The 19,393-nt window shown below is 40.8% G+C and overlaps 1 protein-coding gene and 1 long non-coding RNA gene across 2 annotated transcripts; one reads left to right on the forward strand and one right to left on the reverse strand.

Moving 5' to 3' along the window:
- Nucleotides 1-880: 880 nt before the first annotated feature.
- c1ql2 (complement component 1, q subcomponent-like 2) lies at nt 881-2,452 on the forward strand. Its single transcript, XM_085248954.1, has 2 exons — nt 881-1,745; nt 1,987-2,452. The coding sequence occupies exons 1-2, from the start codon at nt 1,164-1,166 to the stop codon at nt 2,164-2,166; spliced, it is 762 nt and encodes a 253-aa protein (XP_085105080.1). The 5' UTR covers nt 881-1,163; the 3' UTR covers nt 2,167-2,452.
- A 13,406-nt stretch (nt 2,453-15,858) lies between these two features.
- On the reverse strand, nt 15,859-19,106 carry LOC146556116 (uncharacterized). The gene is made up of 3 exons (XR_014888952.1): nt 18,873-19,106; nt 18,411-18,724; nt 15,859-17,886 (listed from the first exon to the last, which is right to left on the reverse strand). It is a non-coding gene; the product is annotated as an uncharacterized LOC146556116 (long non-coding RNA).
- Nucleotides 19,107-19,393: the final 287 nt, after the last annotated feature.

Here is a 19,393-nt window from a genome sequence, read left to right on the forward strand (position 1 = left end):
ATCAGGCAGAACCGCTGATGTTTTTGAGAAGCTGGACATCCTTGAGGAGATCCCCAACACTCCGGGACTATAAATAAACTCAGCGAGACTTTTTCTATCAGCTTTTTTCCCACTTCTGTTTGATGTTAAGCTGACAGATGCACATTGTTCACCTGTTGCTTTCAATTTTATTATGGAAGCATTTCTAAAAACAAATTCCAAAAAATCTTTATTTTTAAACTACATTTTGTCATTAATATGCCTTTTTGTCCCATCTGTTTAATTATTCAAAGTAATGTTTTCACTAAAAACCACTCTCATTTTCTATTACTCAGCTGTTGCAAGCGCAGTGTTCAATTTGCTGTGGTCTGGTAGGGGAGCAGTATTGGAGCTGGTGACACCAACAGAATTAATAAGCTGCGAAGGAAGGTTCCGTCTGTGACTGGCTGTGAACTGGATACTTCTGAAGCAGTCAATTTGTTTTATTCTGTTTCACCATTAGTCAAAAAACAAATGGTCTTTTTTTCTCAAACACAGAGACTGAAGTTGTGACTACACTGAACTGTTCATCTGAAACTATTTATTCGACCCTTCTTCTCAAAGACAAAATCCATCTTTAAGGTAATTTCCTCGAATTTACGGAGAAAAAATGGGAAATGTGCCACGGTCTCCTGGGGATTCAAAGTGTCAATAATGTGTCCTGATTCCTTCCGCTGAGAATTATGCAAAGGGATTTATAATTCATAAATAAAGATGACATGATTATTGCTGCCGCCTTAACGCAACAGGCTTTGCCCTCAACTTGCTGCGTCAACAGCTCCCGACTCCCCTCTCACTTTTGGGGGGGGGACGAACAAAACCTGCTGCAAGCGTCTTCTCGCTCCGAGATGCCATCCAGCTACGCCAAAACGAATATGTCAGCTGCGCAAAGTCAAGTGACAGCGGCACCGCGCTGAACGCTGCAGGCTGAAGAGGGCTCGGGGTGGCGTTGCGTTTGCTGTCCTCTCTCCTCCCTCTCTCTTTATGTTATCGTGGGACTGAGTGACTCGTTTAGGTCCGCTTTCTTTTCAAGTGAGCTTTTACTACCTTCCATAATTACGTCCCAAAGCAAAACGGACTTTATAGCGCTTGCTTCTCGGACTCTCCAGAGGAAGAGACTCATCGCTGCTGTGGTTGGAATCGTCATGGTTTTGACTCTCCTTATCGTGATTCCCCTGTTAGTCCAAACCTCTAAGACCGATGCGCACTACGAGATGATGGGCACCTGTCGGATGATCTGTGACCCGTACAACCCCAAACCTAGCACCGCGGCTTTGGAGGTCATGCAGGACCTGAGCGCCATTCCATCCCCCAGCTTTGTTCAAGGAGCTAAGGGCGAGCCAGGTCGGTCGGGGAAACCGGGGCCGAGGGGACCACCTGGCGAACCGGGACCACCGGGTCCGAGGGGGCCACCAGGGGATAGAGGATATTTTGGAAAGCTCGGGTATTCCGGAGTAGAGGGCACAGCGCGGACTGAGACTGCCGGAGAATTGGGCACGGCTATCGGCGGGGCAAAGATAGCGTTTTATGTGGGACTGAAAAATCCTCACGAGGGATACGAAGTGCTGCGCTTCGACGACGTTGTCACGAACCTGGGGAACCACTATGACCCGACGACCGGCAAGTTTACATGCCAGGTGTCCGGGATTTATTACTTCACCTATCATGTGCTGATGCGCGGAGGGGACGGGACAAGCATGTGGGCAGACTTGTGTAAAAACGGGCAGGTAAATACCCAATTGTTTGTTAAAAACCCGTGCTTTGTAAGCACAAATGTAAACTCTTAGTGATTGTTTATTGCATGAATGGACTTCACAACGGAGCTGTGCTGCGCAATTACGCACTCTCATTTCAAGTCAAGAGTCTAGTGAGGAACTATGTTCTGTATTCTGAATGGGTTGTTCTCGCTTTAGCTTAACCTGTCATGATTTGAGTAATGCTAATTATCTCCAATTATCTTTCATGCAGGTCCGGGCCAGTGCTATAGCGCAGGATGCAGACCAGAACTACGACTATGCCAGTAACAGCGTCGTCCTACATCTTGATTCCGGGGACGAGATTTATGTAAAGCTGGACGGCGGAAAAGCGCACGGTGGAAACAACAACAAATACAGCACGTTTTCAGGTTTCCTTCTGTACCCGGACTAATTTGGGAACGTCTACCCACTCCAACAGGCCGTGCGAGAGAAAAAAGCCTCTAAACACAGCTCATCAAACTGATGAAGAAAGCTGCCACCCAACAACAAAACCCCTGTCATTGTACTCAATTTTAAAAATCTAACTTTCTTCAAAGGATATGGATTCTTCTTTTTATTTAAATTCTAGGAGTTCCCTTTTAAAACACGGGTGCTAATTATTTTTCCGTATCCTTTCCAGTGCATAGGAACCCCTTTGAAACACATTTCTGCCGGAGAAAGAAGTGAAATGAGTATAATACAAGATTCAGCAAATTATATATATATATATATATATATATATATATATATATATATATATATATATATATATATATGTGTGTGTGTGTGTGTGTGTGTGTGTGTGTGTGTGTGTGTGTGTTAGGAACAAAGACTCTGTGTGTGTGTTTATAAGTGTGTGTTTACAGTGCAGATATTTAAACAATCAAACTGTGTGGATTTTGTGCATCACCGTGTCTATGGCTCAACTGTTGATGAGCCCCCCATCCCCTATACAGAAGACATTAATGTGTGAAGCAGTGCTAATTTATGGATATATAGTCTATTCAGATGTATGTTTTTATGTATTTATCTATTCAAGAAGAAATTACTAATATAAGCTGTAATTAACTGTCCATCTGTTGTTGCACGAATGTGTCAAGATTGCTTCACATTCCAGTATAAGTGTTGGTCAGTAATTTCAATAAATGGTAAATGGCCTGTATTTATATAGCGCTTTACTATCTTTAATAAAAGATTGTTTTCTATGATGGTATGGAGGGTTGTGACTGTCAGTAATAACAGCATGTTGTAGACATAGTGGAACCCCTGTGAGCAGGTGAAAAGTAATAAATACATAAGAAAAGTAGGTATATACAAATATATCAGAAATATATTGGAAACAAGACGTTAATGGTGCGTATGATGAATTCCTTAGAACAGGGGCAGGCAACCTTTCTGATGATGAGTGCCATCTAAAATTTCCTCAGAAGTCAATGTGCTCTATATGAACAGTTACACACTATATAGAACAACTTTATAGAATTATATTTGTTCGCAGATGTTTGCAGCTGTCAGCAAATAGTTTTCAGCTATTTTGAAATAAAAACAGACTTTTTATCCATAACAGCAAATGAACTGTACAACAGAAAATACAAATGCTATTTATGGTCTCCTCACAACAATGATAAGAAAAATAAACTGAGCCAATATGGCATGTTTGTTAATACAGAGATACACATGTTAATCTGATCTCTGGGCTCCCACTCAGAGACACAGGTCTCCGAGTGTCCAGCATTCAGAGGGTTACCTGAGGACTCATGTGAGAGAAAATCTGCTCACACAGACATGTAGAGCCAAATACTGTCAATAAGGCCTCTGCAATGTTCACTTGTCAAGTAGTGACGTCCAGCAGGTGAACATGCAGCTCCATGAACACGCACAGCTGTGGATTCCAGCTGCGTCTGTAGTTCTGCAAACTTTGACCCCCACAGAGTCGAGCTTTTCAGTTCAATCAGCTGTATTTTGATGTCCTCTGTGTCCAGCCAGTTAATACGAGACAAACCAGCTGTTCATTAAAGCTTCTGGTTTGATCAGAAAAGAAAAAAATTGGTCCAAACACCTGAAAGTCACGAAAACACATTGTGAATTCTGTCTCCAGTCTCCGTGTATTTCCGTGGTGCTGATGCTGCGCTGAGCCGACAGCTGCTGAAGCATTTGAAGTGTCGGAATGTGGAAATTTCAACATCGCTTGAAAAAACTGCCAGCTAGCAACGTCCCTCTCACCAGTAGGCAAAGTTATTTTTAGCCAATTACAAGTTGAATCTGGTAGTTGGGGTTGTTAGCTAAGATACCGCCATTAAGAAGCGGCACAACTAATGTGTCTATGCGAGCTGATTTGCGATGTGCACCGCTGCCCCGCCCATTCATTTTTTTAATGCACCTGCTCAGATTAACTCACTGCGTGTGGTGCCCAGGGCTGGACTGGGACACAAAATCGGCATTTTGACAAGAGACCGGCCCACCAGGTATTATAGGAAAAGCCATAAAGCCTTTGAATGAAAACAAACGCTGTTGTGACAGTGATGTACGCTGTCTTGTTGGTATATATCTAGGATTTCTATACATTTTACGTCCGATAAAAACTTTTAAAGTCTTGCAAGTTAAAAAGTTGTAAGATTCAGAAACTTATTTATTAAAAACTAGACATTTTAAATGAGAAAAGTATTTCTTTGTGCCCCTTTGCCTGGCAAAACTTTGGTAGACCCGCCCCTGCACAGTCACTGTCACGGCCAGCGGGGACAGACCGTGTGGAGAGTGTGTTTGGTGGATCCAGGCGCGAACACAGGCGAGGAGACGGGAGTGAACCTAAACTGAAAGCGAGCCTTTATTTGGGCTGATGCAGAAGGGAGTAGACAAAACATAACAGGGACAGAGACTGCAACTAACCAAAAACCTAAACTGGAAAACACTAACCTGACTGAAAGGAATAACTATGATCACTGTGAACAGAATGCTGTGCAGATGCATGGAAACTGAACCAAGTGGCGTGACGAAACAGACATGAACATGACCTGCACGGAACCCTGAAAACCACTTAACTTGACCAGAGGGGAGGTACACAGACGACACGACAACGAACAAAGGAAGACTGAGGACTTAAATACACACATAAGGTGGGGGAAGTGCAGACACATGAGAACACAGCTGACTCCAATGAAACATAATGACAATACAGGGGAGAGTAACACTAGCTACAATGAACAAAGAACACCAGACTCTTACAAAATAAAACAGGAAACACGGAGACATGGAGATAAAACATGACATGAACTTAACCACATAGACATGAAACATGGATGCAGGAACCAGGGAGACTGAGTACAGGCGGAGATGACAGAAATAACTAAGAAATAAGGTCTGAACAGCAACCTGGGATTTAACTAGATTGAAAATGAATACAAAAAATACATAAAACTCAAACACTGGGTCACACCGTGACAGTTCCCTGCAAAAGTTAAATGTTTTAATTAAATCTAAGCAAAATGAAACATTTTTGAGATGTGCAGTTATTTAAATTTTGTTTGGGGTAAATTAAGCAATAGTTTGTTGAGCAGATTTAACAAAATTGTATGAGTGCCATGAAACATGAAGAAATCTAATAGATTTAACTGATGAAAACATTTTCATTTCAATCATTCTACACTTCCGCCCATAGTCCTTGTGCCACGTGCAGGACGCACAGGCTTCAGCAGTGGATGACCTCCACTTTGTCCGAGGTAAGATTATCTTAATTTGTTCAAAAATACGACACATTTTAAACAATAACGTATAGCAGTTAAAGCTCTAAACAGTATGATACGTCAAAAATAGATTAATAATGACCACTGTAATGACAGTATCGTATTTTTACACAAAATGGCACGAAGTGGACTGCTAGCATAAGGTCACTTTCCAAGCCTTCACAGCTGTGTTACTTCAGAGCTTTGACTAACCACGTTTTACCATATTAAAAAATATATCAATGATGTATTTGATGGGCTGTAACCTCCCTCATTTACTTTTAACATTTTATGAAAACGTTTTGCACTGAGTGGTGAGTGATGTAGTTAAAATCATTTGTGTGGGGTTTTGTCAGTCACAGTTTTTCAAAGCTTTTGTGTTTTTGTGCAGTGTTTTTCTGCTGTGGTAATGAAGCTAAAGTGGCTCAGTCCAGCGACATAACTGGTTTTCATTTTCATGCTGTTGGAGCCCCGTGACTTTAGTGCAGGCACAGCTCACATAGAGGGATGATGGAGGTTCCAGTTAAACTTGGTCGATGTATCAGTGAGACCCATGCTCAGTCACGATGTTTCTGTAGAACGATCTTCAAGACAAAGGTACATTCAGGAAGTAATATAGTAATATGTGTTTAATCTGACATAAGTCTTTCATAATTTCTATGTTTAACACCCAATGGTGTTTGGATACAGAGATGACCTTGTGTATATTAAAAGGACCTCTTTTCAAGTATGGGAAGATATATACAGTATATAAATACTGTTATTTCATGTCATGATCCGTCACCAAGTTGTTCTTTTCAGTTGTTGGAAAATCCCTCAACTTAAATTCAGCTGATCAGTATGTAGACTATGCATTTTAAACAGGTTGTGATGGATGATTGTATTAAATTAAACTACTAGTTTTGAAATTGAAGCAGCAGAAAATGACTAAGTTGACCCTACTTAATCTAACTTAACTCTGCCCTTTTACATTTTATTCTAGGTTGAACGAGACAGAGCTCCATGTAATCACTGTTGACCAAATGGAGAAGTTGGTTCTTCCATCAGGATCCCACCAACAGTAGAGGAGCTGCAAAGTGTTGTGAAGGATACCTTTGGGATTTCAAACGACTTCAGTCTTCAGTATTTTGATCCAGAATTTCAGGACGACTTCACTATTCACAGAAGTGACCAGATAAGAGACAAAGACACTGTGAAGGTTGTTGGCATCACCCTGGTCATCCTGCCAGTTTTTGGGAGCCCCTCTGATCAACTGTCAACTGACTATGACTCATCATCCAATCCAGTTGTATCCAATGCAGACTCTGCTGCAACCACATCTTCTCAGGACACCATTATTCTCAAAAGGCAGAAGTTCACAGAAAGTTGTGAGCCCTGGCCAAAGCTGTTCCCCATTCCACAGCCTGCATACGAAACTGAAATGTACCTGGAAAGAGCCACAGAGGAGTATAAAAAGAGTTGAAATCTTCTGCCCACCTCCAAAGTAAAGACATTCTCGAGAAGTTGGCTGAAACTTTATTTTCAATTATGGCCTATGGCCTATTCTTCCTATTATTTTGGGGCGAGCACTAGTGAAGAATTTCAGTGCATACAACGTAAATTAAGCAGAAAAATGTTATATTATAAATTTTGTATATGTTTTATATTCCACAATAAAAACAATTACTGCTTGAATGTTCTCTTTGTGAAATTGATTCATTTTACTCAGAAAAGAAGTTAAATTAATTTGATTTTCTCTTACTATTCAGTCATTATTTATAAAGTTTAATTGGAACATTATTGAATCCAATTTGAGTTTTACTTAAAAACAATTTTTTTTTCTTTGTAATGGATATTTTAGTCATTTTTAACTAAACATTTGCCAGATTGTTAGTAAATTCAAAGTAATTTTTCTCAGAGATTAATTTCAAATGAATTAATTTTTTGTTACAATTAGGCAATTTTAACCTCCAATTTGGGATTTTATCCCTAAATCCAACACATATTTACAATTGAATTTTATTAATATCTACTTTTGTTTTTTGTTGAAATTTAATTAACACTTTATATACATTTTACATAAATCACTTGAAATTAGAATCTACTTAAGTAAATTAAGTGTCACTTTGTTGCCATAGGTTTTTAAAGTAACCTCTAGTCACAGTTTTTGCAGTGCAGGGTTGCCGACCCCTGCCTTAGAATATTTACACTATTGGATAATACAAAGTGTCCAATAAAGCAATATAGTGGGAAACAAATATAATGACTGTCCATGGATAACAAAAGGTCTGCAAAATGCATGTAAAAAGAAAAATGCAATATACATAGATTTCTTAAAGAGAACTGAAGATGCTGAAATTAGATAAATATACTAAGATATAGTAAAAAGGAATACTATAAGAAGCAATTAGATAATAATAGAAAAAATATTAAAAGATTATGGGAAATACTGAACAGTGTTAAAAATGTGGGGCTGGACTAAACACTATCCCAAGCATTTCACTGATAATGACCATGAAGAATAACTACACACCGAGAGTCAGTACGGGTTCAGATCAAGCACATCAACATCACTGGCACTATTAGATTCAACACATCACAAATTCTATAGAGAAAAAGCTTTATGTAGCTGGATTATTCATAGGCTTGAGAGATCATAATATATTAATAAGAAAACTGGAACGTTATGGTGTCAGAGGGCTAACTTTAAATCGAAGCTAGCCCTCTGACACTAAGCTAGTCCAGGACAGTTTGTGAAATTAAATGTTTTTGCTCCTTATGTATGCAGATTGCTTGTGGTGTACCCCAAGGGTCAGTTTTGGGCCCCAAATTCTTCAACTTGTACATTAATGACATTTGTAAAGTGTCCAAACTATTAAAAATGGTTCTCTTTGCTGACGATGCAAAGATTTTTTGCAGCATTTATTAGATGAGATGACAAATGAAATAAGTTAAGTGAAGTTCTGGTTTGATAAAAACTAATTATCATTAAATTTGAATAAAACTAAAATGATGTTATTTGGAAATAGTAATTTAAATATTCAAATAAATGGTGCTGATATTGAAAGAGTCAGTGAAATAAATATATTTCTGGGGGTAATAAGATGAAAAACTATATATTCAGAATCAAAAAGCACTGCAGTCCTAAACAAGGCAAAGCGGGTATTAGACAAGACATCACTTCCTATTCTACTGTTCACTGGTTTCACCTTACTTAAGCTATTGTGCAGACGTGTGGGGCAATAACTATAAAATTACATTACATTCACTTTTTACTCTTCAAAAAAAAGCCGCTCGAATCATCCACAATGCAGCTTACTGACTAAACTCACTATGTTACCGAATGAAATATTAAAATTTGCCGATCTAGTGAAATTCCAAACAGCACAAATTCCTTTTTGCTTTGAGAGAAAAGAAGTTATGATTTTCTCTTCTTTCTTTGCTAAATGAACTTTGATTATTGTTTACATGATTGAAATAAATTAACAACAGTACAGTAACATTAACAGAGTACCCGTGTCAGTCTTGATACTTACATGTCCTGCATCATCCTTCAGTCAAAAACAATCTCCAAACATGTTACGTGATTCTAAATACTGATGCACCTGTCAGGCATAACATTATGATCACTGATAAATGAAGTGAAAAACTCTTCATCAGGGCACCTGCTTGTGGGTGGGATATTATCAGGATTATTAGGAAGTAGGTGAACCTTTTGTCCTCAAAGTTGATGTTTTAGAAGCAGGAAAAATGTTTATTTTAATGCTCTGTGCCATTAACCACCAGGTTAATGATTAAACTTCATCTCTTTTCCTTTTACAGCAGTGTCGCATTTGACTATTATTTTCTGTTTTTAGATTTTATAATGTCTCTGTGTGTCATAGGGATCACTTTCTGCCAAAGAAGAGTCATATAAGATGCCCCTTTTAGATTGGTCAGAGTTCTGCCTTCGTGTGATTGGTTATCTTGATTGACAGCGTTAGGGTAAGTCAATCCAGATAATGGAGAGGTATCCTGGGTCTGCTGAACAAGCTTCATAGTGTAGAACAGAGCATGAAGTAGATGCAACGCTCTGGCAGCGACTCTTTTTAGTCTTAAGAAGGCTGCAGATAATGGCTGCTTGCAAAACAGGTGAGTTAATCAGCAGAACGTTTCCAGGTGTGCGTGACCAGTAGGAGGAGGAACAAACTTGCAGGGTAACAATACACACACTCTCACACTGAATGGAGAAAGAATGAGAGGGTGCAAAAAAAAGAGACAGCTAGAAAAGGCAGGTCAGCACCTGGGGACCAAGTGAAGCAGAGGGCGGAGAGCATTATTAATGATCCATGACTTTTGTTCAACATCTTCCTTCATACAGGGTCTCAGGATCTTTGACCAGCCACCTAAGTGTTCATATGAATTTCACCCAATGTATTTTTTGGAACAGTCCAACAGTTCCTCAAGGATACCAAAACCAAATGGTAAATGGCCTGTATTTATATAGCGCTTTACTAGTCCCTAAGGACCCCAAAGCGCTTTACATATCCAGTCATCCACCCATTCACACACACATTCACACACTGGTGATGGCAAGGTCCAAGGTCCTGGAGGGCCCGCACAGAACCCAGACCTTAATCCTATTGAGAATCTGTGGCGAGTGCTCAAAGTGACTCTTCCTGCTCGGAAACTGTGCAATTTGGACAAGCTAGAACAAGTTGCAATGGAGGAATGTCCCAAATCCCTCAGGAGACCTGTGCCAACCTGGTAAAGACCTACTCTAAGAGACTGTTGTCAGTTGTGGCTCAGAAAGGGTGAAGTATTGACTATTAATGGCCATGGGGCTAATCATTTTGGATGTCTCATTTTTGCCCTTTCTTGTTCCAACTTGGTGTATCAATAAAATATCCTAATTAAACTTAGTGGACATTGTTATTTTGGAAACAGATATTCATACTGAAATCAATTTCATAAGTGTTAAAAATTTTGGCCTCAACTGTGAGTACGACTACAGCAGACTACAAGGTAAGTGTCTTACATGGATAAAATCTAATGTTAACATCAAAAAAATAACCATGTGATAGTTGCACTGGCTAATGAATACTTAACATGGTGGTGTCCAGCTCCTTTAACAATCTAATATTAACACAATGAAAAATAAATGGGCAACATATAAGCTGCTTTCTGTATTATCTCAGAAGCTATGACAAATCAAGCTATGATGTTCTTACAGAATGAGGAAAAAAGTCACAAAACATTTCAACTGCCAAACATACAAAGAGCTGGAAACCGGAACGCTGGTGTCATATTTCTGCTTTGTTTAGCGCGGACCTTTGAATTCCTGTGACGTGACAATGGTATTCATTAAAGAGTAAATTATTTATCAAAACCCTGGTTTTAGTTGGCCTATCAATACAATATAAAAACTGGTATATAGCTTGAAGTCCACACTTTGAAGACAAGTTGAAACAGAGACTTGACACAGCTGCATGCTACGCTACATCTTAAGGCCGTGTGATTTGGACACACCGGCACGACTCCAGAGGGTTAAAGTACATGACCAAGTCTTCAAACAGCTGAGACCTGAGTAACTCCTGCACAAGCTCTTCGTGCCTCGTGGTTATTGCTTGATTGTTTCACAGCTCTTGATTAGCATGACCTTCTTTTCTTCCTTCTGAATGAAAATTAGAATGACAAATTTCCAACATATTCCTGTAGCATGCGCCGACCACATCTTTTTCCTCACTTTTTTGTAGTGAAATCTGTCCCCGAAGCTTTCTATTCACTCTATAGTCCCTTTATTTTCTCTCTGAGATAAACCTATTTTAAACTGTTGCCTCTTGTCAGAAAAAGTTAGCGTGCAATGGCCAATGCTCGCCAGCAGCACCATCCACCTCCCCTGTTTGTTTCTCAGTGACAAACACTGACAGCGAGCGTCTTCTTGTTTTATTAGTGCCGGTGCAGAGGGAATGGAGCATCTATGTCAGAGCCCCTGCTCAGGTGTCAATCAGACACATAAAGCACACACCTGCCTGCACCCAAGCTCTTCTGAAGCAGCCTAAATGAGAAAGGCAGAAAAGGAACAAATCGAGTGTTTTATACCAGCTACTGTGGTGCACCGTTTGTAAATTTTTGTGCATAGCTATAAAAACCTGTTGCCTCTCATTTAGCAGAAGGTCTTGTGAGACAGAAATGGGGGTGATGGGAAACCAGTATATCTTATGAAATGTGACAGCTGTCAACAGGCAGAGACCTTCTGCCACAGTGGCTCACGCAGGGTTTACTTTGGATTCAGAGCTCTGATTTGTACGAATTGTGAAACATTTACCATAAAAAGCCATTTACCTCACAGAGTGAAGTGCCTCTTAAAGGGAAAACATTTCACCCATTAAGATGAGCCTTATTTGTTTTCACCAGTCTTCTTTTCTAGATAGTCTGCAGCTATACAGTCACATCATTTTTAATAATATAACATAGAAAGACGGTGGCACGGTGGTTAGCACTGTTGCCGCACAGCAAGAAGGTCCTGAGTTTAATTCCACCATCAGGCCGGGGTCTTTCTGTGTGGAGTTTGCATGTTCTCCCCGTGTTTGCGTGGGTTCCCTCCGGGTACTCCGGCTTGCTCCCACCGTCCAAAGACATGCAGCTTGTGGGGATAGGTTAATTGGATAATCCAAATTGCCACTAGGTGTGAATGTGAGTGTGAATGGTTGTCTGTCCCTGTGTGTTGGCCCTGTGACAGACTGGTGATTTGTCCAGGGTGTACCCCGCCTCTCGCCCTATGACAGCTGGGATAGGCTCCAACGCCCCCCGCGACCCTGAAAAGGAGAAGCAGAAGCGAATGGATGGATGGATGGAACATACAAAGAGCAGAGTGGGCTATGATTGCTCTTCGATATGTTCTGTGAAATCTGAAATTCTATAAAAAAAGGAGATTTCTTGTTATAATAATTGACCATGAATACAAATGAGTAAAAAAAAAAAGAAACTGTCTAAATATCATGTCAAATAAACTGAAAGAAAAAATGTCAGTAGCTGATAAGACCTGACTGACCAACCCGTGCATCACCTGGAATGCAGAACTCTACAAGATCAAAATGACCCTATGAGCATTCATCAGAAATCAGGTGGGGATGTGGAGAACAACACTAGAGGCCAACTTCAAGCCAAAGTGCACAAGTAACCGTCAAGTGCAAGATTTACCAAAGAGATGCTCTGTCCCCACTGCTGTTCTGCATATGCATCCTCTCAGCTAGATCATCAACAAGACTGGCTACGATTAATGATTACAGAATAGAGCAAATGTCAGCCTCCTCCTGCAAATGGATGACATCAAGCTGTATGACAGGAGTGGATCAGACACTGGGACCTACACCACTGACATCAGAACTTAATTTGCAATAGAGAAGTATAGTTGGTTGGTATCTAAGAGAGGGAAGGTGGTCAGAACTGAGAGGAAGGCAGCACAGATCATTCCCTCACCTGATCTGTTCATTAACTTGACCGACCATCGACTCTATAAAACTCTGAGGAACAAACTGAAAGATAAGGTTGCAACCTAATAAAATACCTTTTAAAGGCACAATTCAAATAACTAAGCACAAGGTGTTTTATTTTATTTTGTAAAGGCCCAGGTTGTAATCTCTGTTATGAAGCGGTTACCTGTTGAAAACTAAAGTCACAGTTTACTGAAACTCCTGTGTGTTATGATTATTCGCACTCATATCCAGCTCCTGCCGAACCGAGAGTGAGGTGTACTTACCCAGGAGAGGGTTACACCTCCAACCTTGTCTACCACAGACACAGGGTTGAGGTTGGAGCTGAGAAGACGATGTTCTGGGTAGGCTGCTAACCTCTCCACAGGATCCTCAACCTGAGTCTACAATTTGGGGTGGGTGCTGGCGGGTGATGTACTTGAGGCTGAGTGATGATGGGATTGTAAAAATAAGATCGTTAGGCTGTGTCTCCTTACACAAAAGTAACTTTAACATTAGCTGGCAAACAACAGTTACTTCATGAGATTAAAGTCATCTCACTTTGGTCAAATAATGTAAATACAATATGACCAACATTAAATTTATTGGATTATTATGAAAGAAATTTCATTCAAAAATTACAGCAGTGAAATTTAACTCAGTTTCAGTAAAAAATTCAAGGAGCTCTGAGTTCGTATCACTTTCCCATCTCAAACAAAGGCAGGAAAATAACCTTGCTAACATTAACATTAGCGTAATGAATGGGAGGGCAGACCTCGAAGGATACATCTGACCCATCTATCAAATCCGGGGAAAAGGAGGCCACATTTGGAAGACGCTTCAAATTAGAACACCCTTCGGCACTTTGCTGTAACCTAACTGACCTTAAAATATGGCCTTCGAAGGATGCAGACGCGGAAAATGGACCCAACGGTGAAGTCCACTTTGAATCGAATAAAAACACATTTTATTGTCACTGTGCATATACACTGAAATTGTAGGTGCTCCACAGTAACTGTGCATGGTGTAATAATATAAATAGTACGACAGCAAGAATAAGTAATAGAAAAGAGGAGTGTATACAACAGGAGAAATACATACAAAACAGGAGGAAGGCATATAATAGAAAGACACACAGAGGAAAGGTTGCAAAGTGCTTGAAAGTAGTGCAAGTATTTGTTTGGGGGGTCCTAAAGTCTACCGTCATCTCCACAGTCAGTGATCCACTGAGGTGGGCACAGTGAGCTGGGTAAGCTTCTGGTGGAGGAAGTCTAGTATTAGTGTTGAAGGGCGAGCTGAAGTCCACAAACAAGATCCTGGCATACGTTGGTCAAGGTGATGCAGGGTGTAGTGCAGTCCTGTGTTCACTGCATCCTTGGCCGACCTGTTTGCAAACTGTAAGCTGCAGACTGCAGGGGGTTCAGCAGGGGCTCTGTGATGTTCTTCAGGTGGCTCAGTACTAGTCTTTCATGACATTCAGACATGCCTGTAGTCATTTAATTATGTGATGGTGGACTTTAGGACCGGGAGGTCCTGGAGCGCTTCAAGCAGGAGGGCACTTCACACAGCTCAGAGGGAGAATCTGGCCATCTGTTCATGACCTCAAGCTGAAGTGCAGAACGGTTCTGCAGCAGGACAATGGTCCAAAACGCATCAGCATGTCCACCTCTGAATTGCTTAAGATAAAATAGGGACCTGAATCTGATTGGGATGCTGTGGCAAGACCTTAAAAAAGTGGTTCATCCTCAAATTATGGCTGAATTCTACAAAGACGCGTAAAATTACTAGTTATCGCAAACACTTGATTGCAGTTGTTGTTTGACACCACTCTATGACCTCAGATTTCACATTGCCCCCAGCAATAATAAATAATAATGAACCATAATAAAATAAATACCTTTAAAAGGAAAGGAGGGCTGAGCAACAATGGTGAAAAACCTGCAGATTAGCTTGGAGCTGATGTACTCTGGATATAAGGGAGCTAGAATATATCCCATTTTCACTCCTTGGACCAAGATGCTAGCACTGCAAGAAGAAACCCAGTCACACACTCTGCCCTGGCTCAGCATTGCATTTATGACCAATTTAGCCCAGCAGTAATTATTCAGAATGTATTCACCAGTATTTCTCAGAGTTTAAATTGATCGCCCACCCTCCAGATTCGCAATTAGAGACACAGCACCTTCAAAGATAAACACTTTAAAACAAGGCTGTAGCTCACCATCTTGAGACTTTTCCCCACATAGCACACAGGTCTGGGCCAGACCTGGTATCAAGCTGGCACTGCTGGCTGACTTCTGGCGTGATAAGACGTATGTCATCCAGATATGGGCCAGGCCTTTCATAGATGGCACTGTCTATGCGATGGCATGCCACATCTGGCCCAATTGTGGTTTGGTGTATGTGGCCCAGGCTCATAGAAAACAGGTCTTCCCTGGATCCGGCATCAAGCTGGCACTTCTGACTGACCGTTGTCATGGCAGGGTGTGTGTCAACCAGATGTGGGCCAGGTCTGGCAATAACGGCACTATTTATGTTCCTATTTTCCTATTTTAGTTAGAAGACCCAAATGCCATGTTGCAATGCTATACTGCTATGGTAGCCAACATTTCAAATGCAGGTTTGACAGGTTTGTGAGTTTACACTATATCTAAAACCTAGTGACAGTTTATTCATACTGTAGTGGCTGTAGCTCAGGTGGTAGAGCAGGTCACCTACTGATTGGAAGATTAGTGGTTCGATCCCTCGCTCCTCCAGTTTGCATGTCAAGAGTATGAATGTAGTTAGGAAGCACTCAGTTTAGAGAAAATGGGTGTATGTGGCACTTTGAGTAACCTGGGAGAGTAGAAAAGCGCTACATAAGATTCAGTCCATTCACTGTCTGAACAGGGTTTTGTCATGTTACTTTTGCACTATCATATTCTGGCACATGATGTTATTACATGGCTTGATTAAGGTACACATTAGGCTGACATCTGGGGCCAGAGCTGAAACTGTTCTGGGCCAGCACAGGGCCAGCAGTGTGTCTGCAACTGGAGGTTCACACAGCTGCATTCTCACCTGAAAATATCTTAAAAGTTTATTTTGTGACCCAGAAAGAGAAATAAGAGTGATATTAAAGCTAAGTAGTAGTCGCCATTGTTAGAAACTGGAATTGGCTAGGCCATGCTATGAATTCTGGGCCATCAGTTCCATGAAGGACAGTGTCATCCACACCATGCAACATGCAGGGCAAATGGGCTGCATTGGAGTACATTTGCAATTGGTGAAAAACTGTCTCCATACACTTACCAAGGGGAATCTACACAAATCAACACATCTATAGCATGAGTCACTGCCATGCTGCATAAGGGGAGCTAAGAGTTCTGTGGTGCTGTGTCATCTGCACAGTTACTCCAGCTCCATCTCTAACAACATTCAAATTCATAAGCAAAGACTAGTATAGTGATACTTGAGCTTGAATAAAATGTCATCACTTTCTACTTTAGATTACAAGATATTTAACTTGCCTTCCCATCTGTGGTGACTTCTATCCTCACAGTTTGCCATAAAAAGTGGGATGTCTGTAAGAGCTGCAGTAATAGCTGCTGTTGTTAGATTGGCATGTCACAGATAAAGGCATTTTCTTCTCAAGGCACTGCAGCTGAGCCCACAACAGCCATCTGTAGACCTCAGGATAAATTTATATTTAAACACTGCAGATGCTGATAGTGTGCACCAGCTGATATCACACCATTGTCATCCTCAGTGTTACTCTTACCCACCCTCACCCAGTTTTTACAAAAGAACTTCACATATCAAAATCATATGCTCATCTACTTCCTCATTATTCAACAATCCAACACATGTCAAGAACAAAACAAAGCAATACTAAGAATCCGTTTAACATTTTACACGTGTATGGTAAGCATCATCATCAAACGTAACTGTATCGTTTTAGCTAGTCCTCTTTTTTCCTCGTACCAACAACTTTCATTGAAATCAACCGGAGCAAATATCCAGCTCACTGGACTGACTGTGCCACGGTCCCTCAGGCCTTCTGAGCTGCCTGCTCCAGGCTTTGGTTCCTCTCTGTCTCCCGCTCCTTTCTCTATTCTTGTGTGTCTGTGTCTATGTTCATGGGTGGAACTCATCACGGGTTCCCGGCTCTGGCTGAACACACCTGCAGCAATCACCCACCTGCTCCAGATCTCATCAGCAGGCCAATGCTGAGCCAGATTATTTGAAACTGTGAACAGAAGTAAAGTTTTCTGGTTGTCAGTCCAGCTGTTTCTTTTTCAGCCTGGATCAAAGTGGTGGATGACTGACAACCAGTGTTAGATTTAAGCGTTCCAAACTAACATGTTAACAAAGTAAAACATTACTGCAATACTGTAAAATATGATATTTCACAGTATTATAATTTGGGGAATGTTTTACACGTTTATTTCTTAGAATTTCTTAGTATGTATACGCTGCTGGGCCCTCTGTAAGGGCATTGTCATTGTCTTGCCACTTGTCGTTGACTCTTGGTGAGATGGCTTGCCCCCACTTTAAGATAATCAGTTGCTGTTGGTTTAAATTCAACCAGAAGGCGACAAAATGCTCACTGTCCTCTTGTTTTGTGTTAACACATGTTTACATTCAGGCCCATGATCAGCGCATGAGCACTGCACTGTGGTGGTGATGCTGTTGTCCAGACTGTTCACTCATTCTTCAAAAAAACAAACAACAAAAAGAAAAACTTTGGTTTCCTAATCCGGTGACATGAGAGGACATTCATGTCAAAGCAGTTGCTGTGGAAGTGCCTTGTGTGGGCTGGTAGAGGCCGGTTGATGTTGAAGCTTGTTTTTCATGGTCAGAGTTGGGTGGTGGTGAAGGTGGAGTGTCTTGATGTCATCTCAATCATCCCGATAAGTATTTCTGGGGACTGATTGGGGAAACCTGCAGTCAGCTGAGACTGAAGAAGTCCCCCGGGTGAGTGACGAAACGTTTCTCCCACTGAAAAACAGAATCAGCTTTTGGTGAAGGTAGTCTTTGGCTCCTGGATATGCAGTGCTGTGCAAAAGTTTTAGGCAGGTGTGAAAAAAATGCTGTAAACAAAGAATGCTTTCAGAAATATAAATGATGGTTTATTGGCCCCAAATGTATTCTGCAGCAGGACAAAACATACAGCCAAAGTCTTTAAAAACTATCTTCAGCGTGAAGAAGAACAAGAAGTACTGGAAGTGATGGTATGGCTCCCACAGAGGCCATACCATCAACATCATTGAGTGTGTCTGGGATTAGAGACAGAAGGATGTGAGGAAGCCTACAACCACAGAAGATCTGTGATTAGTTCTCCAAGATGTTTGGAACGACCTACCAGCCGCGTTCCTTCAAATACTGTGTGCAAGCGTACGTAGAAGGATTGCTGCTGTTTTGAAGGCAAAGGGTGCCTTCATTCACTGCATTTTGTTGATTGGTGTAAATTGTAATTGTTTTGTTATGCTACTACTTGTTTGACTCTTATAAGTAATACTTACTTTGAGCTGGCTTTATGTTTAGGTATTAGAGCTCTCCATATTAGCTCCTAGTGCTATCCACTCGTCATCTCACAGAGCCAATCTCTAGATTCTCAATGATTCAGTGAATTCAGCACTTATGTAACCCACACTGCTGTTAACCCGCGTCTGCCTGTGGCCATCAGCCCAAACCCATTGTGCTTACAGAACCTTCCTCTGAATGACCCTGTAGTGTTTTCAACGAGGATGTTGGTGACACCGAGTTAAACCACAAATGAAGACCCTGGAGTTTAGTTGCAGCTTGTTTAATTGTCTCCATGAACATGTGGTGAAAACTGAAATGACAGAAAATAAACTCCATCTCAACAGGCAGAAGCATGTTTACATCAATAAAGTGCATTACTCTCACTAAAACATTCATGTTAGCAAATACACATTAATATCCAAAGTTATCTGTACAAACTGTCATATAAAGTAACTTACGGCGTTCCGGCCTGATAATTCGGAGTAGATGGCATTTGATTACATCTCCATACTGCCTTTAACATGAGGAGCCTGTTTCTCAGCAAAACCGAGCGCTTGACCAAAACCGGAAGTGCTTTACCGGAACCGGAAGTGCCCCGCCAGAACGGGAAATACATTTTAGCGATATTTTCCTTTTAACTAAAACGTATATACAACATGAATTATTCATTTTAACAACACATATTAATTTTTAATGGCAAATCTTTTTAGAATTATTTATTTCAAATTTATGAACCTATTTATTCAGAGAAACGCCTTAAGGGCAACACAGACCCTCTTACCACACACAAAATAATTTCAAATTTCTTAAACCAAATAACTCTCATATACAGTGGGGCAAAAAAGTATTTAGTCAGCCACCGATTGTGCAAGTTCCCCCACTTAAAATGATGACAGAGGTCAGTAATTTGCACCAGAGGTACACTTCAACTGTGAGAGACAGAATGTGAAAAAAAAATCCATGAATCCACATGGTAGGA

Source organism: Mchenga conophoros, linkage group LG16 (genome assembly GCF_057382185.1).
Source record: "Mchenga conophoros isolate Kocher_MC1m ecotype Shallow Benthic linkage group LG16, M_conophoros_male_GT1.1, whole genome shotgun sequence".
In the NCBI taxonomy this organism is placed as follows: Eukaryota; Metazoa; Chordata; class Actinopteri; order Cichliformes; family Cichlidae; genus Mchenga; species Mchenga conophoros.